This window comes from Maniola hyperantus, chromosome 1, assembly GCF_902806685.2.
Source record: "Maniola hyperantus chromosome 1, iAphHyp1.2, whole genome shotgun sequence".
Taxonomy (NCBI): Eukaryota; Metazoa; Arthropoda; class Insecta; order Lepidoptera; family Nymphalidae; genus Maniola; species Maniola hyperantus.
The window spans coordinates 14,983,243-15,003,883 of NC_048536.1; the positions used below are offsets into that span (position 1 = coordinate 14,983,243).

A 20,641-nucleotide genomic window follows, 5' to 3' on the forward strand; every position below is an offset into this window, starting at 1 on the left:
CGACTTTAGATTTTAATTTCCGACTGGTAGATTTCACACACCTTTAAGAACTTAAAAAAAAAAGAATATTAGCAAAGTTCACCATGATGACTAATATTCGCCTTTCCTCTCCAACTAAGCGTTAAGCTTGTGTAAGGAGCATAGGTTACGAGTAAGTACGACAATTACTAGTGCAACGGCTTGGGTTTGAACCAGCGACTTTTCGGTTTTCAGTTCGCTCCTTTAACCGTTGAGCTATTGAGGCTCTTTATGGAGAACTCTCAGGAATTCAGGTTTCCTCACTATGTTAAGCAAGTGATATAATTATATTTCATAGGAATAAAATAATAAAACTACATCAAATAAAAAACCATTGCATTTATTCAATCACAGAGCAGTGACATCAACATCCCTGTCATTCATCAGTAAACATCTAAAAATGGATACCTACTGACGAATAACTATAGTAATAATTAGTAAGGTACTTAGTTGTAAAAATAAAATAATAATTATTTTAATAATGGGTTAGTCTAAGGGCGTTTGTGCACTCATCCGTATTCGGTTCGTATCCGTGATTGTTCGAAGTGGCCGTCATACAAATACGTGTTCATTCGATTCGTATTTTTACGGAATCCGTAATTTCACTGACGAGTGCACAAACACCCTTAGTAAGTAATAGGTATAAAGCATACACATCGTAGTGAAACACATGAGAACTCGCACTAAGAAAAACCTATTTACAAATGGTTATAATGACTTTTTTTTACCAAGTTATTTACTTAGTACTAGTATGCACCTTGTTATTATTTACTTAGTACTAGTTGGGTGGATAAACGGAATTAGCCATCAACTCATACGCACTCTTTTGCAAGAGATATTAAAAGCTGCTAATCTATAAACATTGCAATTCATAATTAAATATCTATTCTGTATTTTTTTGCAATTCATCATTTAATATCTCTTCTGTATAATTTTAATTTTAACTCGAAACTAATTAATAGGTACCTAGGTAGGTACCAATATGATTTTATAACCACACCGATGAAAAATTGCATACCGTTGTGCGTCATATTTCGCGAAAATATTACGCAGCACTGCAATCATCGTCTTTAAGTCGAAAGATTCGAAGTTACAGCGATAATATTTACACTACAAGCAGCACACGATGCAAATTTGCGATCAGGTTCAAATAGCAACATGTATTCATTGCATCACAAGTACTGACAAAAACATTAATTTTTATTTCTTGTACATAATAAACAAATTATAATTATTAACAATGCACATAAATGGCAGTGAAACACATGAGAACCCATATTGAGAATATCCAGAAAAATAGCTAAGTATTTAAAAAGCCGTTTCACCTAATATTACGAACTATTAACTTCTATATTGTAAATACTTTCAACATGTGAATTCAGTTCAACAGGAAAAATGTGCGATCATGTTTAAACAGCAACTAGTATTCATTGCATCACAAGTACAGTCACAAGTACTGACAAAAATATGAATTTTTATTTCTTGTACATAATAAACAAATTAGTTTTAATATATTATAATAATTAACAATGCACATAATATGGCAGTGAAACACATGAGAACCCATATTGAGAAAATCTAGAAAAAATAGCCATTTAAAAGGCTTTTTACATAATATTGCGAACTACTAAGTACTATCCTGTAGATGCTTTCAATAGGTGACAATTAATGTGCAATTATGTTCAAATAGCAATATAATCAATGCATAACAATTCACAAGCACAGTCATAAGCACAGACAAAAATATTAATCGTATTCGTTGTATAATAAACAAATTAGTTAGTTTTAATAAATTATAATGATTAACAATGCACATATGGCAGTGCGACACATGAGAACCCGTACTGAGAAAAATCTATGTACAATGGCTATAATGGCTCTTTTACATATTAATAGTAACTCAACAGGTTTTTATTTTATAATATACTTTATTAATATATCTCTATCTTTTGTTTTGCACGTAGGTACCTGTACTTGTGAGTGACAAAGTGATACGCTGTCGAAACAAAAATCTGCCGAAAATAAAATCTGTCGTATCGATAATAACCTGAAAAATCTATGTAGGTACAATGGCTATAATGGCTCTTTTACATATTAGTAGTAACTCAACAGGTGACAATAATTTATTAATGTGCGATCATTTTGAAATAAATAAATATAATCATGTTGAACATAATATATTTTATTATTATTTACATCGCATCGCCAGTATAAGTTCAGAAAAAAACATTATTTTTATTTGTTGTTAGTAAATTATAATTTTCTTAAACAACGCACACACACATGATGGCCTATATTGAGGAAAATCTTGTATACAATAATGGCTATAACGGCTGCTTTACATATTGCGAGCTACTGAGTACTGAGAAACTAAACAGGCCAACTCGCATAGATTATACTTTTTTACAGGCTATAAGAGACGCTATGTACACTTTGCAATTCATAATTTTTATATATTTTGTTTAATTTTAGTAATTTAAACTATTTTAATTGTACAAACATATGAGTATACATAATTATTTATATTATGACAATCAAAATGGGTTACAAAATATATTATTTACTATTCCGTACAACTTAACAAATGCAACAGACATAATTTCTTAAAAAATAGTAATAATTATATTGGTATAGAATAATAATAATTAATGATATAGAAAATATAAATTATTATCTTTAATAATAATCAACTATTAATAATATCTACACGTGATTAATAATGATACCATTGATATCATTAGAAGACTATCACAGAGAGCTTTGGAATATTATCATGGAATTACTATTAACGCTAATATTCAGCTCTTATCGATATGTTACTACTGTTTTATTGCCTGATATCAGTAATTAGAATTACCTTCTAATTAGTTTGAGTAATGAACGAGATAACATAAACAAACAAACAAACCATTGCCGCAAAGTTAAGTATTTTCAATAGTTCTAATCATCAAACTAAAACATAAAATTAACATGGATATGTGAAATATAAAACCCATGGATCCATTGGTGTCAAATCACAAATCTGGAACAAATCACCTAACCTATCTACAAGGTAATTAGTTTCAGATTTGTTCAACAGAATTTAATAATGAAATAAGTCGTCTGACTTTAAAAGCACATTTATTTGGAGCTCTGCCGTTGAAATAAATGCTTTTAAATTCAGATGAGTTTATAAGCACGTATTTCAACGGAAGAGCTCCAAATTAATTTCAAAATTTACTTTTGAAAATAATTGGCCCATCTTTAAAAGGTTTCTAGGCTAATTAATATGTATCTCTATACTCTGATTTTTAATTCGGTGGAATTCTGACGTAGTCATTTTATACATTAGGGGAGTTATTTGTATGAAAAACACTTGGAAAAATACCACCACCCCAAGTTCTATTTTGCTCAAATTACCTGAAATCCCTATCAATATAAAAAAGCCCAAAGAAAAATCCAATCTTGACTTATACGTTGAACATTTCTAAGTTTATTTCAGCTCATTTCTATTTTAATCATCTTGATGTGTCTAAAAGTAGGTATACATAATTAATATTGATTGAAGATTTAAAAAAAGTCTTTCACAAAAACCTTGTTATTTACGAACACAACAAAAAAAAAATCGGCCAAATCGGTCGCATTGTTTTCAAGTGATGATATTCCAAGATAATATTATGTACAAGACTTAAAAGTTTTTTTTGTGGGAAAAGTTTTATCTCTGGTAACACAGAATTCCACCGAATTAAAAATCAGAGTAGGTATATAGTACACGATCCATTGATCATAATATAATTTATTCAAATCATTTTATTTAATCAAGTCTCAGGGTCAAGCGAAGAACTGGTTATTTAACCGGTCCTAAAGATTTGACCACCGACAACTCTTATGTATAAACTATGCCTATAATAAATAAGTGATGATACAATGGAAACCACTATACTGAACACTCTGTATATACTTACTACGAAACTTTCGTATATCGCAGAGTCAGTGCGATGGAAAAATAGAGCACATGACATAACACCCACTAACTTAACCTAGACGTAAGCAAAAATAAACTGTCCTTCGATAGTCGTAGTAAAGGTTAATCAACTGTCCGATTAGATTTTAAGAGAACACGCAGACCACAGTTTGCTAGTATTTAACCTCCGTTTATTCAAACATTTTGCCAGATGACATACGCGATTTCCAAAAAGAAGAGATACAAAGAAACTAAACCATGGTTAATTGTTTGGTGAAATTAGGCATAAATCTGTGAATTTTAGTCGATAAGTTGTGTGGTTACAACCAAAGATTACAAACGCCTAGAAAAATTAGTACGTTCGCAACTTTGATTCCATAAATTTATTATAATGTACTGAATTTATTATTTTTATATTAGTTATTTGTAATCAAAGTTGCGACCGTTTCCTGCCCTAATCAGGAATAATAATTATGCAACCGACCGACAATTATTATAATTAAAATATAGTTTTTAATCAAACGACAATTCAATGATACGCGGCGCGGCGGCGGGGTGATTACATAAAACGTTGCAGTAGCGACAGCAACAAGACAGCAGTAGCAATGCGACACTTCATTTGCTGTCTCTCTTCTTCTACTTCTTATTTTGCTTTGTGGCTATTGCTGTCTCTCTCTAGCCGCTGTTACGTGTGACGTTTGACAGCAATGATCGCGAGATTTACGCCTGTGGCGCCTGTCGCGAGATACGTAATCACCCCACGGGTTTTCCGAGACTAAAATAAAACAATGCCAAATTGAAACGCTATGTATTTTGAAACGATAAGTGAAATGAGTCGCAGGGACCCGCTGGGTCTAGGCGGCGCAAGATCGCGGCGCGGCGTGTGGAAGTCCCTACAAGAGATATACTCGTATGCCCAGTTGTGTGCGTCTAGACAACGGTTACGAATAGTTCTTGTCACCATTAGAAATATAGCAGGACAAGTAGGAGGATGAAAGATAGACCTTTGCCTAACAATAGGGTAAAAAAATTTAAACAGAAATAGAGGCCTAAGTCGAAACAAATCCTTGCGTAATTGAGGCAAAATTATGTTTACAATAACAAAACTATTTCTAGGTCTTAACCAATATTGGCTGTTGAAACCATAACACTCATTCAAACTTCTGTGAGTAGGTATTCCAAGCAAACTCTATTATTGAATCAGTCGAGCCTTTTCCATTTAATGTATTTTGTTATTTGGATTTTTCGTCTCAAAAACATTTCTCTGTATAATAGAGCGTGAACCAAAATCTCTTTCTAAAGCTTGATGAGCCGGGTACTGTATAGCATTTTTGTCGTATCCCATAATATTGCTAACATCATCAGGTGCCTCTAAATTACAGAGTAGTCTCGCCATGGATCCGGCACAGGCCGAGGGCAAGACCCGAGAGTCGGTCGAAATAATTGTGCTAGCCTATGTGCAAAAAATATGGGTAGGTACAAGACGCCTTTATAATATGTCTAACGAATATAAATTTATAATAGACTTATGTGATAACCGATATTCATCAGCTACCAATATTGGGGAGCCAATGTAGAGGTGTAAAAATTACTTAGACATACTGTACATTATATACAGCGTTAGTTTAAGTATACGCGAAACCTGAAAGTTCAAAATCAGTAACAGAATTAATTGCAATCATTTTTACTACGGGTTATATTTTGAAAAAAAAAAACTTTAGAATACTGCAAGTTTGAACACCCAGTTAAATGACTGCATGTACCAACTGATTCGAGCCGCGCAAGCGGGAGCGCGCACGATTGATGCTAGCCGTCCCGTTCGCTCACAGTCGCTAGCTTGGGGTGACCATGTTTTTGCGGGACAACGAATCAACAAAACAAGCTTATAACTTCGTAAGTTTTCATGAAATGTGAACAGCTCGGACATACAACGGTTCAAGCTGAAGTGGCAATGGGCAAGTCACATTGTTCGAAAACGCGATACATTATTGGGGTCCCAAGGTGCTAGAATAGCGAAATCACACCGGAAAGCGCAGCGTTTTGGAAGACACCTACTAGGTGAATCGCAGGGATCCGCTAGATTCAGGCGGCTCAAGACCCGCGCCCCGCCGCGCCGGGCGTGTGGAAGCTACAAGAGACATATGTCCAGCAGTGGACGTCTATCGGTTGATAATGATAATCATGTGGGAACAGAATACAAAACACAAACTAATGAATTAAGATGATCCAATGTCAAACAACTTATAACCCTTTCGAACACGCGATCGTCAAGGCCAATGTGACCCTTGACGGTGATGAATGATCATTCGGCGCCCTTGGCCCAAAAATAGCATCTTAATTTTTGTAGGATTCAGGGTTCTTCAACATGAAATCTAGAGCCGAAATAAATATTTTGGTTTAAATCTCTCTCCATCATTGAATGGGTATTTTAATTACTTATTATTATTATTAGGTTTCTTAGACAGTTTTTAGAAAAAAAAACTACTTATTTACCACTAGATGATGCCCGCGACTTCATCCGCGTGGATTTAGGTTTTTTTTAAAATCACGTGGAAACTCTTTAATTTTCCGGGATAAAAAGTAGCCCCATGTCCTTCCACGGGATGTAAGCTAACTTTATACTAAATTTCATCAAAATCGGTTGAACTCTTGGGCCGTGAAAAGCTAGCAGACAGACAGACAGACAGACACACTTTCGCATTTATAGCTAGCCAGCTTAGTATGGATTTATTTTTTTACAAAGTTTTAAAGCCTAGAATTTTTTTAGCAACTAGTACATAATATAAAACGAGCTACGGAACCCTACCATATGCATGTTCTAACACGCACTTATCCAGTTTTTATGTAAAAAACCGCAAATCAGCCTAGTTCATTTTTATGTAGCTACTAAAAACCTTGATTTTATAGGAATTTCCACTTACGTAAACTTAGTTGCAAATTATTATGTAATATTTTTGTGCTTCAGATACCTATCTAGATCTTCTTTTTCTTCTTCGCTCTGGGCTGGTTTCCGCACTTAAACGTTTCCATCTGTTGTGCGTGCATTGCCCTACCTATCTAGATATTCGAAACCCTTACAATCCCCGGCAGGAAATATTGCACGTTTCGACGTTTCATCGGTCTCAACGACAGAGACAACGCTCTGCGAAACCGTATCTCTTTCTAAAGATCGATGTGCAATATTTGTTGCCGGGTACAGCTGCTGGCTGTGGCTGGCGTTTACACTGTCTCCTTTTATTTTTAATGAGTACCCTAAATCAATACCTACCATGTGCCAGTATACAATAATAAATGCGAAATCATAAAAAAAAAGTTAGAAAATAGTTTTGCAAAGTATTGTTTTTCGAAAAAGAGTAACTTTTGGCAGAGGCCTAATAAAAAATGGCTTAAAAAATAAAATTTGTAAGCTTTTTTTCTGCATAAATCATTATTTGAAAACATTCATGTATTGGTGATTGTATGTATATATATATTCTATACTAATATTATAAAAAATGCGAAAGTGTGTTTGTTTGCTTGTATGTCGATTGGTTGCTTAGTTACGGCGTGAAGGAATCTTCACGCCTTAACTAAGCAACCAATCGACTTGATTTTTGGCATAGAGAATAGAGATAGTTAGACGGAGAGTAACATAGGCTACTTTTTATCTCAAAAATCAAAGAGATCCCACGGGATTTAAAAAAAACTAAAGTCGCGGGCCATAGGCGGTTGTTTGGAAAGAACTCATAATGCTTTGACAAAAAAAAAAATATAATGTGCTAAAGGGGAGAAAGTAATAAAACAATGAGCTTCGCGAAGGCCTACTTTCAATACAATTTTCATTCGAAGTTTTTTTTTTCGGTTAAAATAAAGAAGTTAAAATGGCGCGTGAGGAGTTATTTTTTACGCATTATACCACTGTCTAGTACCACTCAATATTTGATAATATTATAACAATATAAAAGAATACACTTAAGTACTTAATTAAGAGCTAATTTTATTAACGATACTTACGCCTAAGATTATATTATATAATAATTATTTATAATATTTTATATAATATGATAATATTATTGACATGATTTTTGTGCAATGCAATCTCATAAAATATACTTAATAATATTTAGTATAGTTTATTCTTACAAATAAAGCTTTAATACAAATGTTTTTAACTTTTCAAGTTAAATTTAAATAAGATATGCAGACATGATATCAAACAATATAAAAATATTGTGAAATAGGGCTTCTGAATGACAATGGAATTTTTAACATTAATTAATTAAAACCTAAATACTAATTTAACATGACAATGTGGCTAATTCCTTTGTACACAATCTCTAAACTAAAATATCACGTCTAAATCTATTGCTATCCCTTTCATAATGTTGCTTGCGGAAAAGGAAAGCACTAGAATTAGACGTGATATTTTAGTTTAGTTTAGAGATTGTGTAAAAAGGAATTAGCCACAATGGGGCCGATTCTCTTGTACACAATCTTTAAACTAAACTAAAATGACACGTCTAAGTCTATTACTATCCCTGTCATAATGTTACTTGCAGAAAGGATAGCACTAGATTTAGACCTGTTAATTTAGTTTAGTTTAGAGATTGTGTACAAGAGAATCGGTCCCAATAGTGGCTTATTTATTATGTTCGTAGAGGCCACCGTATACTTGCGTCTATGACTAAGTGCACTTAAAAATTCAGCCTTAGTTAGATGCTACGATAACAAAAGCCCTCATTTTCTAGTATGTATATTGTTTTAAATTAGGTTTTCTTAAGCGCCTTGCGGGCAAAAATGGGATTTTCCCTGTGACATAGACACGTTAGTTGTATCGTATGAGACGGAATAAAACTATTCTTGTAACATACGTAAGCAAAAGTTTATAATATAAGGAAAAAGTGTTCGAGATTTCTGGTTACAAAATTTTAATGTCAAGACCGATGACCTAGTGATAAAAGCAAAAAATAATATATTATGATACTATTTGAAATAAGAGGTAGGTAAATTAACAAAAAAATATATCATTCGAGTTAAGGTTATCGCAACGTAAGTCGATCCAATAAAAAACAAGTTATTCAAAATACTTTCTCGGTACGTTTTGCGGTCGCAAGTGTGCAATTGTTGGGTCAAAAGTGTACTTCGTTGTGATTAATCAAAGTATTAAGTACTAGTTAATCAGAAATACGGAGATCCGTAGAATAACCAGAATGACCGATATAGACCCCACATAGTTCGAAGAACCGATAGACTTGGGGTCCCAAGGTGTTGGAATGGCGATCTCGCACCGAAAAGCGCAGCGTTGACAGACCTCCATAGGTGGACAGATGATATCAAACGAGTTGCAGGGAGCCGCTGATCCAGGTGGCGTAAGACCGAGGCATGTGTAATTTTCTACAAAAGACTTTAGACTATTTTATAATAACTAGTAAGATATTTCTTATATAATATCATCTTGCGACACTATAAAACCCCTTGTGGGCCCTGGCCTCCTGCAGTCTTCGGTAAGTCAAGATATTTCTTATAATAAAATAAGTACCTATTATTCGAGTACAAATTAACTTGAGTAAAATTTTAGACGACATGAAACATCTGGACGCAAAGTCTGTTCTATTGAGTATGAGTTCTTGTTATGATAACTCACATAAGTAGTTGTACTTTATCGAGACTATATTTCTCTACTGACCTGTATAATCGGTAAATAGTTTCTTGACGCATTCTGCGACCGTCTAGTCGTAAGTCTGCGCAGTGTACAAACTCAACAACTAACCAAGATCGTAGCCAACAATATTATCTAGATCATAATTAAATATCTTATAGTCGTATTTATACAATTTGTACAGTTTTCTTATTAGAGGTAGGTCTAGTTGTGAGAAATACTTGCGCAGCTTTTCGGAGGTGCCAGAAGTGTGCGCGAGGCGCGGGAACTGGATGTGCGACGCGTTTATCGTATGTAGAGCAAGCAGGGAGTCATCTAGTAGCGTTTCGTATTTACCTGGAACAAAATGTTCAAATGAGTACAGCCGTACTTGACCTTAGCTGAAGCTAAGTGCCCATCCATCAACTACGCCTATTATAATTGCGAAAGTGTTTGTTGGTTTGTCCTTCAATCACGCCGCAACGGAGCAACAGATTGACGTGATTTTTTGCATGGGTATTTTAAGCACGCCTGGAGAGTGACATAGACTACTTTTTATGCCGAAAAATCAAAGAGTTCCCACGGGATTTTAAAGACCTAAATCCACGCACGAATCCATACGAAGTCGCGGGCATCAGCTAGTCCATTTTACAAATGCGAAAGTGTATAGGTAATACCTAGGTATAATAGGGTAGTGAATATTTTAGAAGCGAAAATATAGGCTTTTAAGCTGGTGAAGCCGGTGATGCTCGCGGCTACGCCTGCGTGGATTTAAGCTTTTAAATATCCTGTGGGAACTCTTCATTTTTCCGGGATAAAAAAATGTGTCTGTCTGTCAGATAGCTTTTCACGGCCCAACAGTTTCACCGATTTTGATGAAAGGTACAGAGTTAGCTTACATCTCGGGCACGGGGAAGGACATAGGCTACTTTTTATCCCGGAAAATTGAAGAGTTCCTACGGGATTTTTAAAAACCTAAATCTACGCGGACTAGTCGTGGGCACCATCTAGTTAGGTATAAAACTTTCACTTCTTACCAGATTTTAGGAAACAAACAAAACAATTAAATCTATATAGAAATATAGGCAATGCAGATAGCTGACGGACAAGACGTGTAGGGTAATCTAGGTTGGAAGTTTGAACCATGTTTAAATTCTAGTCATACCGGTAATCTGGCCTGTGGGCTTAATAGGGAGTGGACTTACTGGAAAGAAGGTTCTAAGTGAACGTTGCAACTCTATGACCTGGTAACCCAATAATGGTATTACATTATACAGGATGTGAAGAACGCTAGGTGACAGTAGGTACTGATGAATACTGAGGACACCACAAAAAAAAACCCGAAAAAATATATAAAATATCCTATAATTTTGTAAAACTTTTCGATATTGCAAATAAAACATCTGACCGACGCTAGAGGTCAACGAACGTTACGTAAGTAGGCCACTCGGAGTCAATGCCGCGTCGTAGGCGGGGCGTTGACCCGAGTTTTGCAGGCTACACATTGCGGGTTTAAAAAATACTAAATCAGTAAAACTACAAAATGAGGCAAATGGTTATTGGTATTGGATTGTGTTTAGGTAGTATAACAATAACTCTAAGTTTTTGCTAGCATTCTGGTTACACCTGTATAGCCCGTATGGATATCTCAACTCTCAATATAGCCGGAAAATTGACGGCGGACTGAAGCTAGATGGATTTGCGCTCTGAATACTAAAGCCTGACAAAATAACGACTGAAGTCAATGGTAAGAAGAATAGTATTTAGGCTGAACGAAAGACGATCTGGTCACTGGTCACTGATAGGACTAGGACTAACGCTGATTTCACACTACGGGATATAAATTATGTCATAGTCTGGTCAATATTGGCGTTCGCAACAGTCGTACTATAGCATAATTTATATCCCGTGGTTTTAAATAAGCTTGATGCTGGAAACGAATTTTTTACTATTGAAACGAATCGCGGACTTGAACACCTATAACCTATAACTTTAGTTCCTTCTTCCCCCAATGATGACATTGGGGGAAGAAGGAACTAAAGTTATAGGCAGGGAAAGTGGACTCTGGAACTTGACATTCTGCAAAGCGAGTAAATCGTCAAAAGAAACAGTCTTATCTCATAACGGTACATAATACAAATCCATGGTTTTATTACCTAGGTACCAACTCTGTGGAATTTTTTAAGTTGTTTGTACGGGGCTTGACCTGCGCGCTCTGTTATTATCTGCCTACATACCTACTCGTTGTCTAACTATAATAATCCCTAACTACTAATATTATAAATGCGAAAATGTTTGTTTGTTAGTTTTGTTCTTCAATCATGCGGCAAAACGGATTTTTGAAGGGGTATACCTAGTTCAATTTTCAGATAAGATTGGCTTTTAGGTGTACCAGCTGCCAACTGGTCACAGCTTGTTTTGCCAGAGTCAGGGCGTTGCACTCATCCATATTCGGTTCGTATCCGTGATTCTTCGAAGTGACCGTCATAAAAATACGTACATTCGATTCGTATTTTTTTACGGAACCGTATAATCACGAATGAGTGCACAAACGCCCTCATGTATATGAAAAAGACATACAGAAATGGATATAGTTCAAAACCTGGAAAAGTGAACATAGGCAAATTCTATCCCGGAAAATTAGCGGCTCGATTGCGGTAGGATGACAGCTACAATGTCACAATCGCAATCACCAGAGGGTGATCATCAACCAATCAGAGGATTGGTTGATGCTCGCTCACTATGGCTACAATGCATTGTTACAACAAGAATAGCACAAAATCAGTCAATGACAACAATTGAGATTGTAATAATGATTGATGCAGGTTTTACAAAATCGACTTGCTGAGGTTTTAAAATACCACGAGATTGTTAAACAACCTTATGACCAACTCGCGGGTATCATCTACCTAGTGGGTAGTAGCACAGCTGCGCGATTGCGATAGAATGACAGTTACAATGTCACGATCGCAATCACCTCTGATTGGTTGACGCTCGCTCACAATGCATTGTTGCAACAAGAATAGCACAAATTCAGCCAATCACAAGAATTGAGATTGTAATAATGATTGATGCAGGTTTTACGAAATCACCCTAGTAAGTAGGTACTGCTAGTAGCACATAAGAGCTAAAATTAGGCAAGTAATTAAATGAAAGTTTATAACAATTCGGATTTCCGTTCAAAACATGAAATGGACATGACCCAAATAATAATTATGAGATAAAATCTACGAATTTACGAATCGCGGAAATCCGCAATAGATTTAATTTTGAGCTTATATTTTTAAGATTATTTAAACGATCGATTGACATCGTCTGCGCTAAACCCGTTTGTATTTATAAAGAGGCCTCTGTTTTTTCGATGACGTCTAATGATTGGTTATGAAAAACTTATACATAATGTATTGGTCCGTACTATATCGATAAGTACTTTATATTTATCGATGGCTTGGGAGTTGGGAGCTTAGTTCCAAGATCATTTATATCTACTAATATTATAAATGCGTGTGTCGGTATGTCCCCGTCTGTCTGCTAGCCTTCTTCACGGCCCATCCGTTCATTCAACCGATTTTGACAAAACTTGGTACAGCGATAGCTTGCATCCTGATGAAGGACATAGGCAACTTTATCGGCATCGGTTAAACATATACAGTAGAAACTCGATTATCCGGCCATCAGTTATACGGATTCGCGATTATCCGGACTACCAACCGAAAATTGTTCGGCCAAGTGCGAGTCAGACTCGTGCACCGAGGGTTCCATACTCGGGTATTTTTTCCGCCATTTTGTACGATAAATCAAAAACTATTATGCATAAAAGTAAATAAAAATCTGTTTTAGAATGTACAGGCTAAGCCTTTTCATATGATATCCCACTTGGTATAGTTATCTTACTTTGAAAATTGAAAATACTATTATAGTGAACTTCATACCTAATATGCACAAAACCCGCTTTTCTTTATACATTCGATTATCCGGATTTTCGATTAGCCGAATCCCTAACGCCAACAATTAATCCGGTTAATCGAGTTTCCACTGTAAATAGTTTTATAGGTATCTATTCCAAGAACATCTAACCTAATGAGAAAAGATTAAGCGAATCGCGTGAACATTAATACGCCGAAGATTACATAATTTTAACAATCACCATCAATCTTTGTCGGTTAAACCGGCTGCGGTGACCTTGTGGATTATTTTTATATTTACGTATAGAGCATTTTTGAGTTGATGATGGGAATCAGTGTGCTTTTATAGATACATACATATATTCTTCCTAATTCTAATAAGATTTTAAAAGTTCGTTAAAGAACTTTTAAAAACTTAAGCTTTAATATTGAGATCTATAGAGCATACTTTGACTTTGCCCCGAGTTATGCTCTGAGCTAAGTCAAAATAACTACGCTTATAGAGAGGGAACCAGCGCGTGCCAGACCTTCGTTATTTTATAAAAGCTTTGCTGCGTATTGTCCCCAACACTGGGAGGAACGTTTATTTGGTTCATGGTGACTTTGATGATGGATAACAGGTAATAAAGTTGTAAAAAATCTAACGTCAAAGTATAAAGTCCAATTTGTTTTCTTTGGAATAATATTAGAAATCACGTGATGCATTGCCAGACACTTAGTGTCGTAGAAACCCCTGCCAAACACCCTTTAACTTAAGTTTAAATTTTATACTTTGACGTGCAAAAGCCACCATGATCCAAACAAACATCCAAACAAACGTTCCCTTCAGTGTGGGGGCCAATACTCAGCTTTCACCTTTTATAAAATAACAAAGGTCTGGCACGCGCTGGCTTTTAATCCATTATAGACCTCAGCCTACTCTACTACTCCGTAGTCTATTTGTTATAGTTATAGGGCTGAAGTAGGTTCTTTATTTAAATAGGTCTTTAAAAGGTAATTTGTATCGTCAAATCTCTTTTAGTAAAAAGTAAAAACTCAAGCACATAGATCTTAAAACGATGAGGATAAGTAAATGAACTGATCACCGAAGCATAGAATACTATACACATTAAAGTATTAATTAATGCCAATTTAACTGCATAATCATTAGATCACGTTTCGAGTCAAGTCTCAAATTACGGTATGTAATTACTCTGTAGTCGACGTAGCATGGTTAATAACGGGAAAATTATAGTTCCTATTTACCAAAGTATATAATTTATATTATCGTACAACCGATAGACGTTGGGGTCCCAAGGTGCTGGAATGGAGACCTCGCACCGGAAGACGCAACGTTGGAAGACCCCCCACTAGGTGGACGGACATCAGACGAGTCGCAGGGAGCCGCTGGATTCAGGCGGCGCAAGATCGTGGCGTGTGGAAGTCCCTACAAGAGACCTATGTCCAGCAGTGGACGTCTATCGGTTGATGATGATTATATAATTTTTCTAATTTGTTTTCTCTAATTTATTACTTAGCCTATTGGTTTTGTCCGGGGCTCGATCCCGGGCACGCATTTTTAACTTTTCGGAAGTGCGTTTTAACCACAGAGAATTCAATCTCAAGAGTAGGTACGCATATATAAAATTTTGCATGAAAACAAAATCGTAAAATGTTGGCGGGGGACAGGGGAGAATGCTTTGTTGTGATTGGTGGACTCAAAAGTCACGTAATCAAGACAATGTGCGGAATGAGGGTACCGAACGGGCGTGGGCTGACTTTTATGCTAAGCAACTGCCTATAAGGTTGGCGATCGGGGGTATATGCGTCTATAGGTGTGGTTTTAGCAATTAAATATAACTTGCTTAATATTTTCTTAAAGAAACTTGCATGTCTCTAATGTTCTCAAAGTGTGTGAAGTCTGCTCATCCGCATTTGGTCAGCGCAGTGGACTATGGCCAAAACCGTTCTCATTCTCAGAGGAGACCCGTGGTCAGTAGTGGACCGGTGATGGTGATGATGATGATGATGAAGATATGTTAATTGTTATAAGTCGACGCATTTTAAACTGAGTCGTCGAGTTATCTGTCTGTTTCGCTCGCACTTACCTACGACCGAGCGAAACAGACAGATAGCTCGACGATTCAGTTTAAAATGCGTCGACTATAAGAGTCAAAAATACTAGCATCGATATTTTTTCAGTATTCAGAATGTAGGTAAGTAGAAGTTAGGTACCTATGTATTTTTTTGATAGTTTGTAACGCGAATTGTTTTTTTTTTGTGATTACGCAGTTTATTTAAAATATTCCAGAAACAAAACAATGGATAGGCTGATAAATATTTGGCGTCCATCTTTATTTATGAGTTAGGTACGTGGCCACTTGATGTCAAGGTAAAATTAATCAATTTTATTACTTCTTAATGTATGCTTTTTATTATCTCATTGTACCTACCTGCTACTAGGCAGGTATTTAAGTAAATATGTATTGTGTGATTTTTTTACAGTGGGTAACAAAAGACAATGACGAAGATAAATTAAATAAAAGGAACATAAAAATTATGTATAGGTATAAGTCCCGCAAATTGCTATTGCGCTGGAACCATGTCTCATTATCATCGAAATGACGTAATTTTGAAGTAATTTGACGTATATTTAAGTAAAAATATACGTCAAATGACGTCATCAGCTCGAAACTTCAGTCTAGTGCTGACGTGACTAAAATGGCGGCCACGCGCATTAGCAATTAGCGGGACTTATACATAATGTATATATATCCATACATTATAAATGTGAAAGTGTGTCTGTCTGTCTGTCTGCTAGCTTTTCACCACCCAACAGTTTTTGATGAAATTTGGTAGGTACTTACATAGCTTACATCCCGGGGATGGAAATAGGTTACTTTTTATCCCGGAAAATCAAAGAGTTTCCACGGCATTCTTAAAGGCCCATCCGTTTAACCGATTTATACCTATGAAATTTGGTAAAGAGGTAGCTTGCGTCCCGAAAATTGACATAGACAACTTTTATCCCAGGCTTTTTTAAAAACATAAGTCCACGCGGACTAATTCGCGCGCATCAGCTAGTATTTTATAAAATACTAGCTGATGCCCGCGACTTCGTCCGCCTATGTCACTTTCCAGGTCTTGGTCTATATCCATGCAAAAAATCACGCCAATCCGTTGCACCGTTGCGACGTGATTGAAGGACAAACCAACAAACACTTTGGCATTTATAATAAGGGTACTGATTTGCAAACTCACCAACTAATGTATATTTAATGAGGCATGGATGGCACAGAGTTGTGACTGGCTGCCAATGCTCGTTGTTCACTATATCAGCCAGATCTCTCGACTTGTTCGTCAGGAATAGCGCGAACTCCTTGAATGTGACGTCATGGCCGTATTCTAAGGACTCGTTCGATGGATTTTCTCGGAACGCCTTTATGATGCGTCTGCCGACACGATCCTAAAAGAAATAACATAGGTTTAAACATTAAACATGAAAGACTTATGTCTGAAATAGAAGATAAATCATTTATCTTCGGGATGATACTCGCGACTTTATCCTCGTGGATAGGAAGTTTCTTTTTTAATCCCGCGGGAGCTCTTTGATTTGCTGGGATAAAAAGTAGCCTATGTGTTAAGTCAGGGCATAAGCTATCTCCATCAAAAAGTTCAGCAAAATACGTCCAGTAGTTTTTGCGTGAAAGACACACACACACACACACACACACAAGACAAACAAATGAAAATTTTCGTCTTTATAAAATTAGTGTGAAGTGTAATAAAACTTTGGTCCTATGTAGCACACATTTTTAGAAAAATCTGTTTTTCAAAATCCCATGGTTTCGGAGATAACAAACTCAAAAACTGCTTTTTAGCGTTAGCCGCTTTTTAACAAAAGGACGACAGTATAGTGCACAATAGGAACTTACACAATTTTTGACAAAAATAGTACCTACCTACTACCTATAAGTTCGCGACAGGTCGACATTGCAATCGGTTAGGGAACGCCTCGCACACCCGCACAGCCCCCGCGCTAACCCGGTGCGGGCGAGCGCGGGGACGTGCGGATGTATTAGGGATCCCCCCGCCTCATAACCCGATTGTCATCTCGACCTGTCGCGGACTTATAGGTACATGGCCATCATCATCATGATCAACCCATAGCCGGCTCACTACAGAGCACGGGTCTCCTCTCAGAGTGAGAAGGGTTTTGGCCATAGCTGGCCATGTGCGGATTGTAGACTATTCACACAAGCAGGTTTCCTAACGATGTTTTCCTTCACCGTTGATATTTAATTACTTAAAACGCATATAACTCTTAAAAGTTAGAGGTGCGTGCCCGGGATCGAATCCCCGACCTCTGATTAGAAAGCGGACGTCCTAACCACTAGGCTATCACAGCTTTTAGCAGGTACATGGTAGATTGATGCAATCTTTGCGTATGCAAGTTTATCAGCAGTTTTATAGTTATCAATTATTAGAGCTACGAAAAATGAGGTCACACGAGTCTTTGGGAGTAGTGTATGTAGCTGTATAGTGATGCAACAGTTCTTTAAATAATCTACTTACTAACTTTTAATGTTGTTTTCAACTTCATGTAGAACAACTAAGGTCTAAGAATAAATTATAATTTATAGTAACCTTGTCGCAACTCGCTTCATAAGATATGTAAGGTAAGGTTTTCCCCGAAAGTTACGAGATGTCCACAGGTAGGTAACTAATCTTACAAAATATTAAATATAGGTAGCATTGGTTTCTCAGATTTTGAAATAAAAGGCTTAGTCATCATTGGCTTCCATCAAACCCAGATCTTAGCTACTTAGTAAAATAAAAAATGAATGCAGCCAGTAGGTTTTCTTGGCACCATTCCACTCGTGATTTGTATAGTAATAAAATAAGGCTAGCTTTAAAATGAAATTATTAAATGAAATGTATTTATTTTATGCAAAACAACTTGTGTGATACTGATGAAACTATTATGTCAGGACTCTACTGTTGGTTTGGAAAGCAAATTCTAAGAGAAGCATGCCTCAGATCAAACCCCAGACCCCCCAAATAGGACGCCGACAACTACCAATAGGCTATCACAGCTTACATTAACTTATTTGCACAGATAATTCATATTAAGTATATAAGTAGGTACTTACTTAATTATAAAAAATAATACATACTTGAAAATACTTAGCGCTGGGCAAATCCCCTTCCAACTTATTCCTATAAGCGGATAACAGCCTTTCAAATGGATTCCGGACTATGATCATCTTGTGATAATTTTCCAACATGATATTTCTCTCTTCTATTGATACCATACTGAGGTTTCTGAACATTCCAGGTGAATGTGCGAGGCTCGCCGGAACGGAGAGAACATCTGTGTCATTCCATTTTCCTTCCAATATCATGAGTATTCTTTTCCAGTTTGTGCATGCAACCTGTATATTAATGCTCATATTATTATTGGTAATTTAGTTATGCGACTTTTTAAAAATCTCTAAAGGCAGATTAGTATATATTACTAGTTAATCCCTGCAAATTAGTCCATGTTGACTAAGGCTTGTTTAAAAATCTTACAGAAACTGTTGTTTTTGGGATAAAATGTATCATGTCTTAAGAGACAACACAAAAAGAAAGGGTATATTTTACCCGTTAATTCATCTTTTAGCCTTTTAGTAACAGTGAAAATTTTAATGTCTGAGAAATGGAAATGGAGAACAGACAAAACATATATACAAACATGAACATTTTCACATTTATAATACTTACTAGCTTAAGCCCGCGACTTCGTCAGTGTGGACTACACAAATTTCAAAGACCTCTTAGGGATTGAATTTTCAAAAATCCTTTTTTAACGGATGTCTACGTCACATAATGTATCTGAATGCCTTTCAGCCCGTTTCGTCCAGTAGTTTGAGCTGTGCGTTGAATGTTGATAGATCAGTCAGTCAGTCATTTAGCTTTCTACATTCAGCATCTATGATGACAGAAACCTGACAAAGTTAACTTCTACTAATCTTAGGCCTGGCCTGCTTTTCCAAACTATAAAAAAGATGTTTTTAAGAGATACCTATAAATATAACAGAAACCTCAGAATTCTCTTGAAATAATTGCAGGTTTCCCTCATGGTTTTCATTCAACGAACTGAGACTTAGTAATTACTAATATTAGTAGGTATTGTACATAATATTATAAGCAAAATAAATTACATTCTATATTTTTAACATCGACAAAAGTTCGCAGAACGTCAGATAATACGTTAACTACGAATACGATATACTCTGCGAGATTTACTAGTTCACCTTGACCATGCTCACCTTAGGAACGTAACAATAGAGGAGTTTGTGCTCATCGTCGACTAAAATGTGCTCCAACAGGCTCGGGGCAAGATCGTCCAAATTCCAATTCAAAGAGAGTCGGTTACATGTCTCTTGGACGAGCTCTTGACGAGCTAAATTCGAGGACTGGGTTAGCTCCAAGGAATGTCCACTATCGATATCATTTTCACCTCCGCTGACGCAGAACAATAAACTCACAATCAACACAACATTCCGGCCTGAGAAATGCATCTTTCGCCATTACATTAGTACCGCGATGCAAAATAAAAACTTTCGCGAATCACGAAATCTACTTTTTATTTGGGGCACGTGGTATTTCAATTCGAAATCACATGGATTTCATTTTATATCGAAAATATTTAACAGTTTAAATTTAGTTTTAGTGATAAATTTATTGTGCATTTTCGCACGCTTTTCTTATTAATTATTTTCGCGAAATTATTTAGCGCGACATCGCAAACCGCGTAAACACGTTCGGCAATCGGCGTTCACGACTCACGTTCACTTCGTTCCACTTCCCAACTTCCACAGATGACTAGGTAGGTATTTATGTTATTGGTCTGTGCAGATGACAGATTTGATGACGTGAACGAATGGTTTCTTACTGAATGAATGAAATTTGCTTGATTTAATGCAATCAGAAATTCCAAACATGCATTAAAAAGGCCGGAAATAGGTAGGTACCTACACGCCACCACGCCACAGAGTACCTACATTGGTATCTCTATGATTGGTATACTGATACACGCTTTATGTCCTCAAATGTGGTTAATAGTTGGTGAGCTTGACCATAGAGTAAAGTAATACACTGAGCTTGACTTTCGGCCAAAGCGTTTGTAACTTC

At 36.2% G+C, this 20,641-nt stretch overlaps 1 protein-coding gene across 1 annotated transcript; it reads right to left on the bottom strand.

Annotated features, from left to right (window-relative positions):
- Positions 1-8,411: 8,411 nt before the first annotated feature.
- LOC117983271 (carbohydrate sulfotransferase 11) lies at positions 8,412-20,502 on the bottom strand. The gene is made up of 4 exons (XM_034969762.2): positions 19,777-20,502; positions 18,640-18,897; positions 16,724-16,928; positions 8,412-9,935 (listed from the first exon to the last, which is right to left on the bottom strand). Exons 1-4 carry the CDS (start codon positions 20,026-20,028, stop codon positions 9,706-9,708), a joined length of 945 nt encoding a protein of 314 aa, XP_034825653.1. The 5' UTR covers positions 20,029-20,502; the 3' UTR covers positions 8,412-9,705.
- Positions 20,503-20,641: the final 139 nt, after the last annotated feature.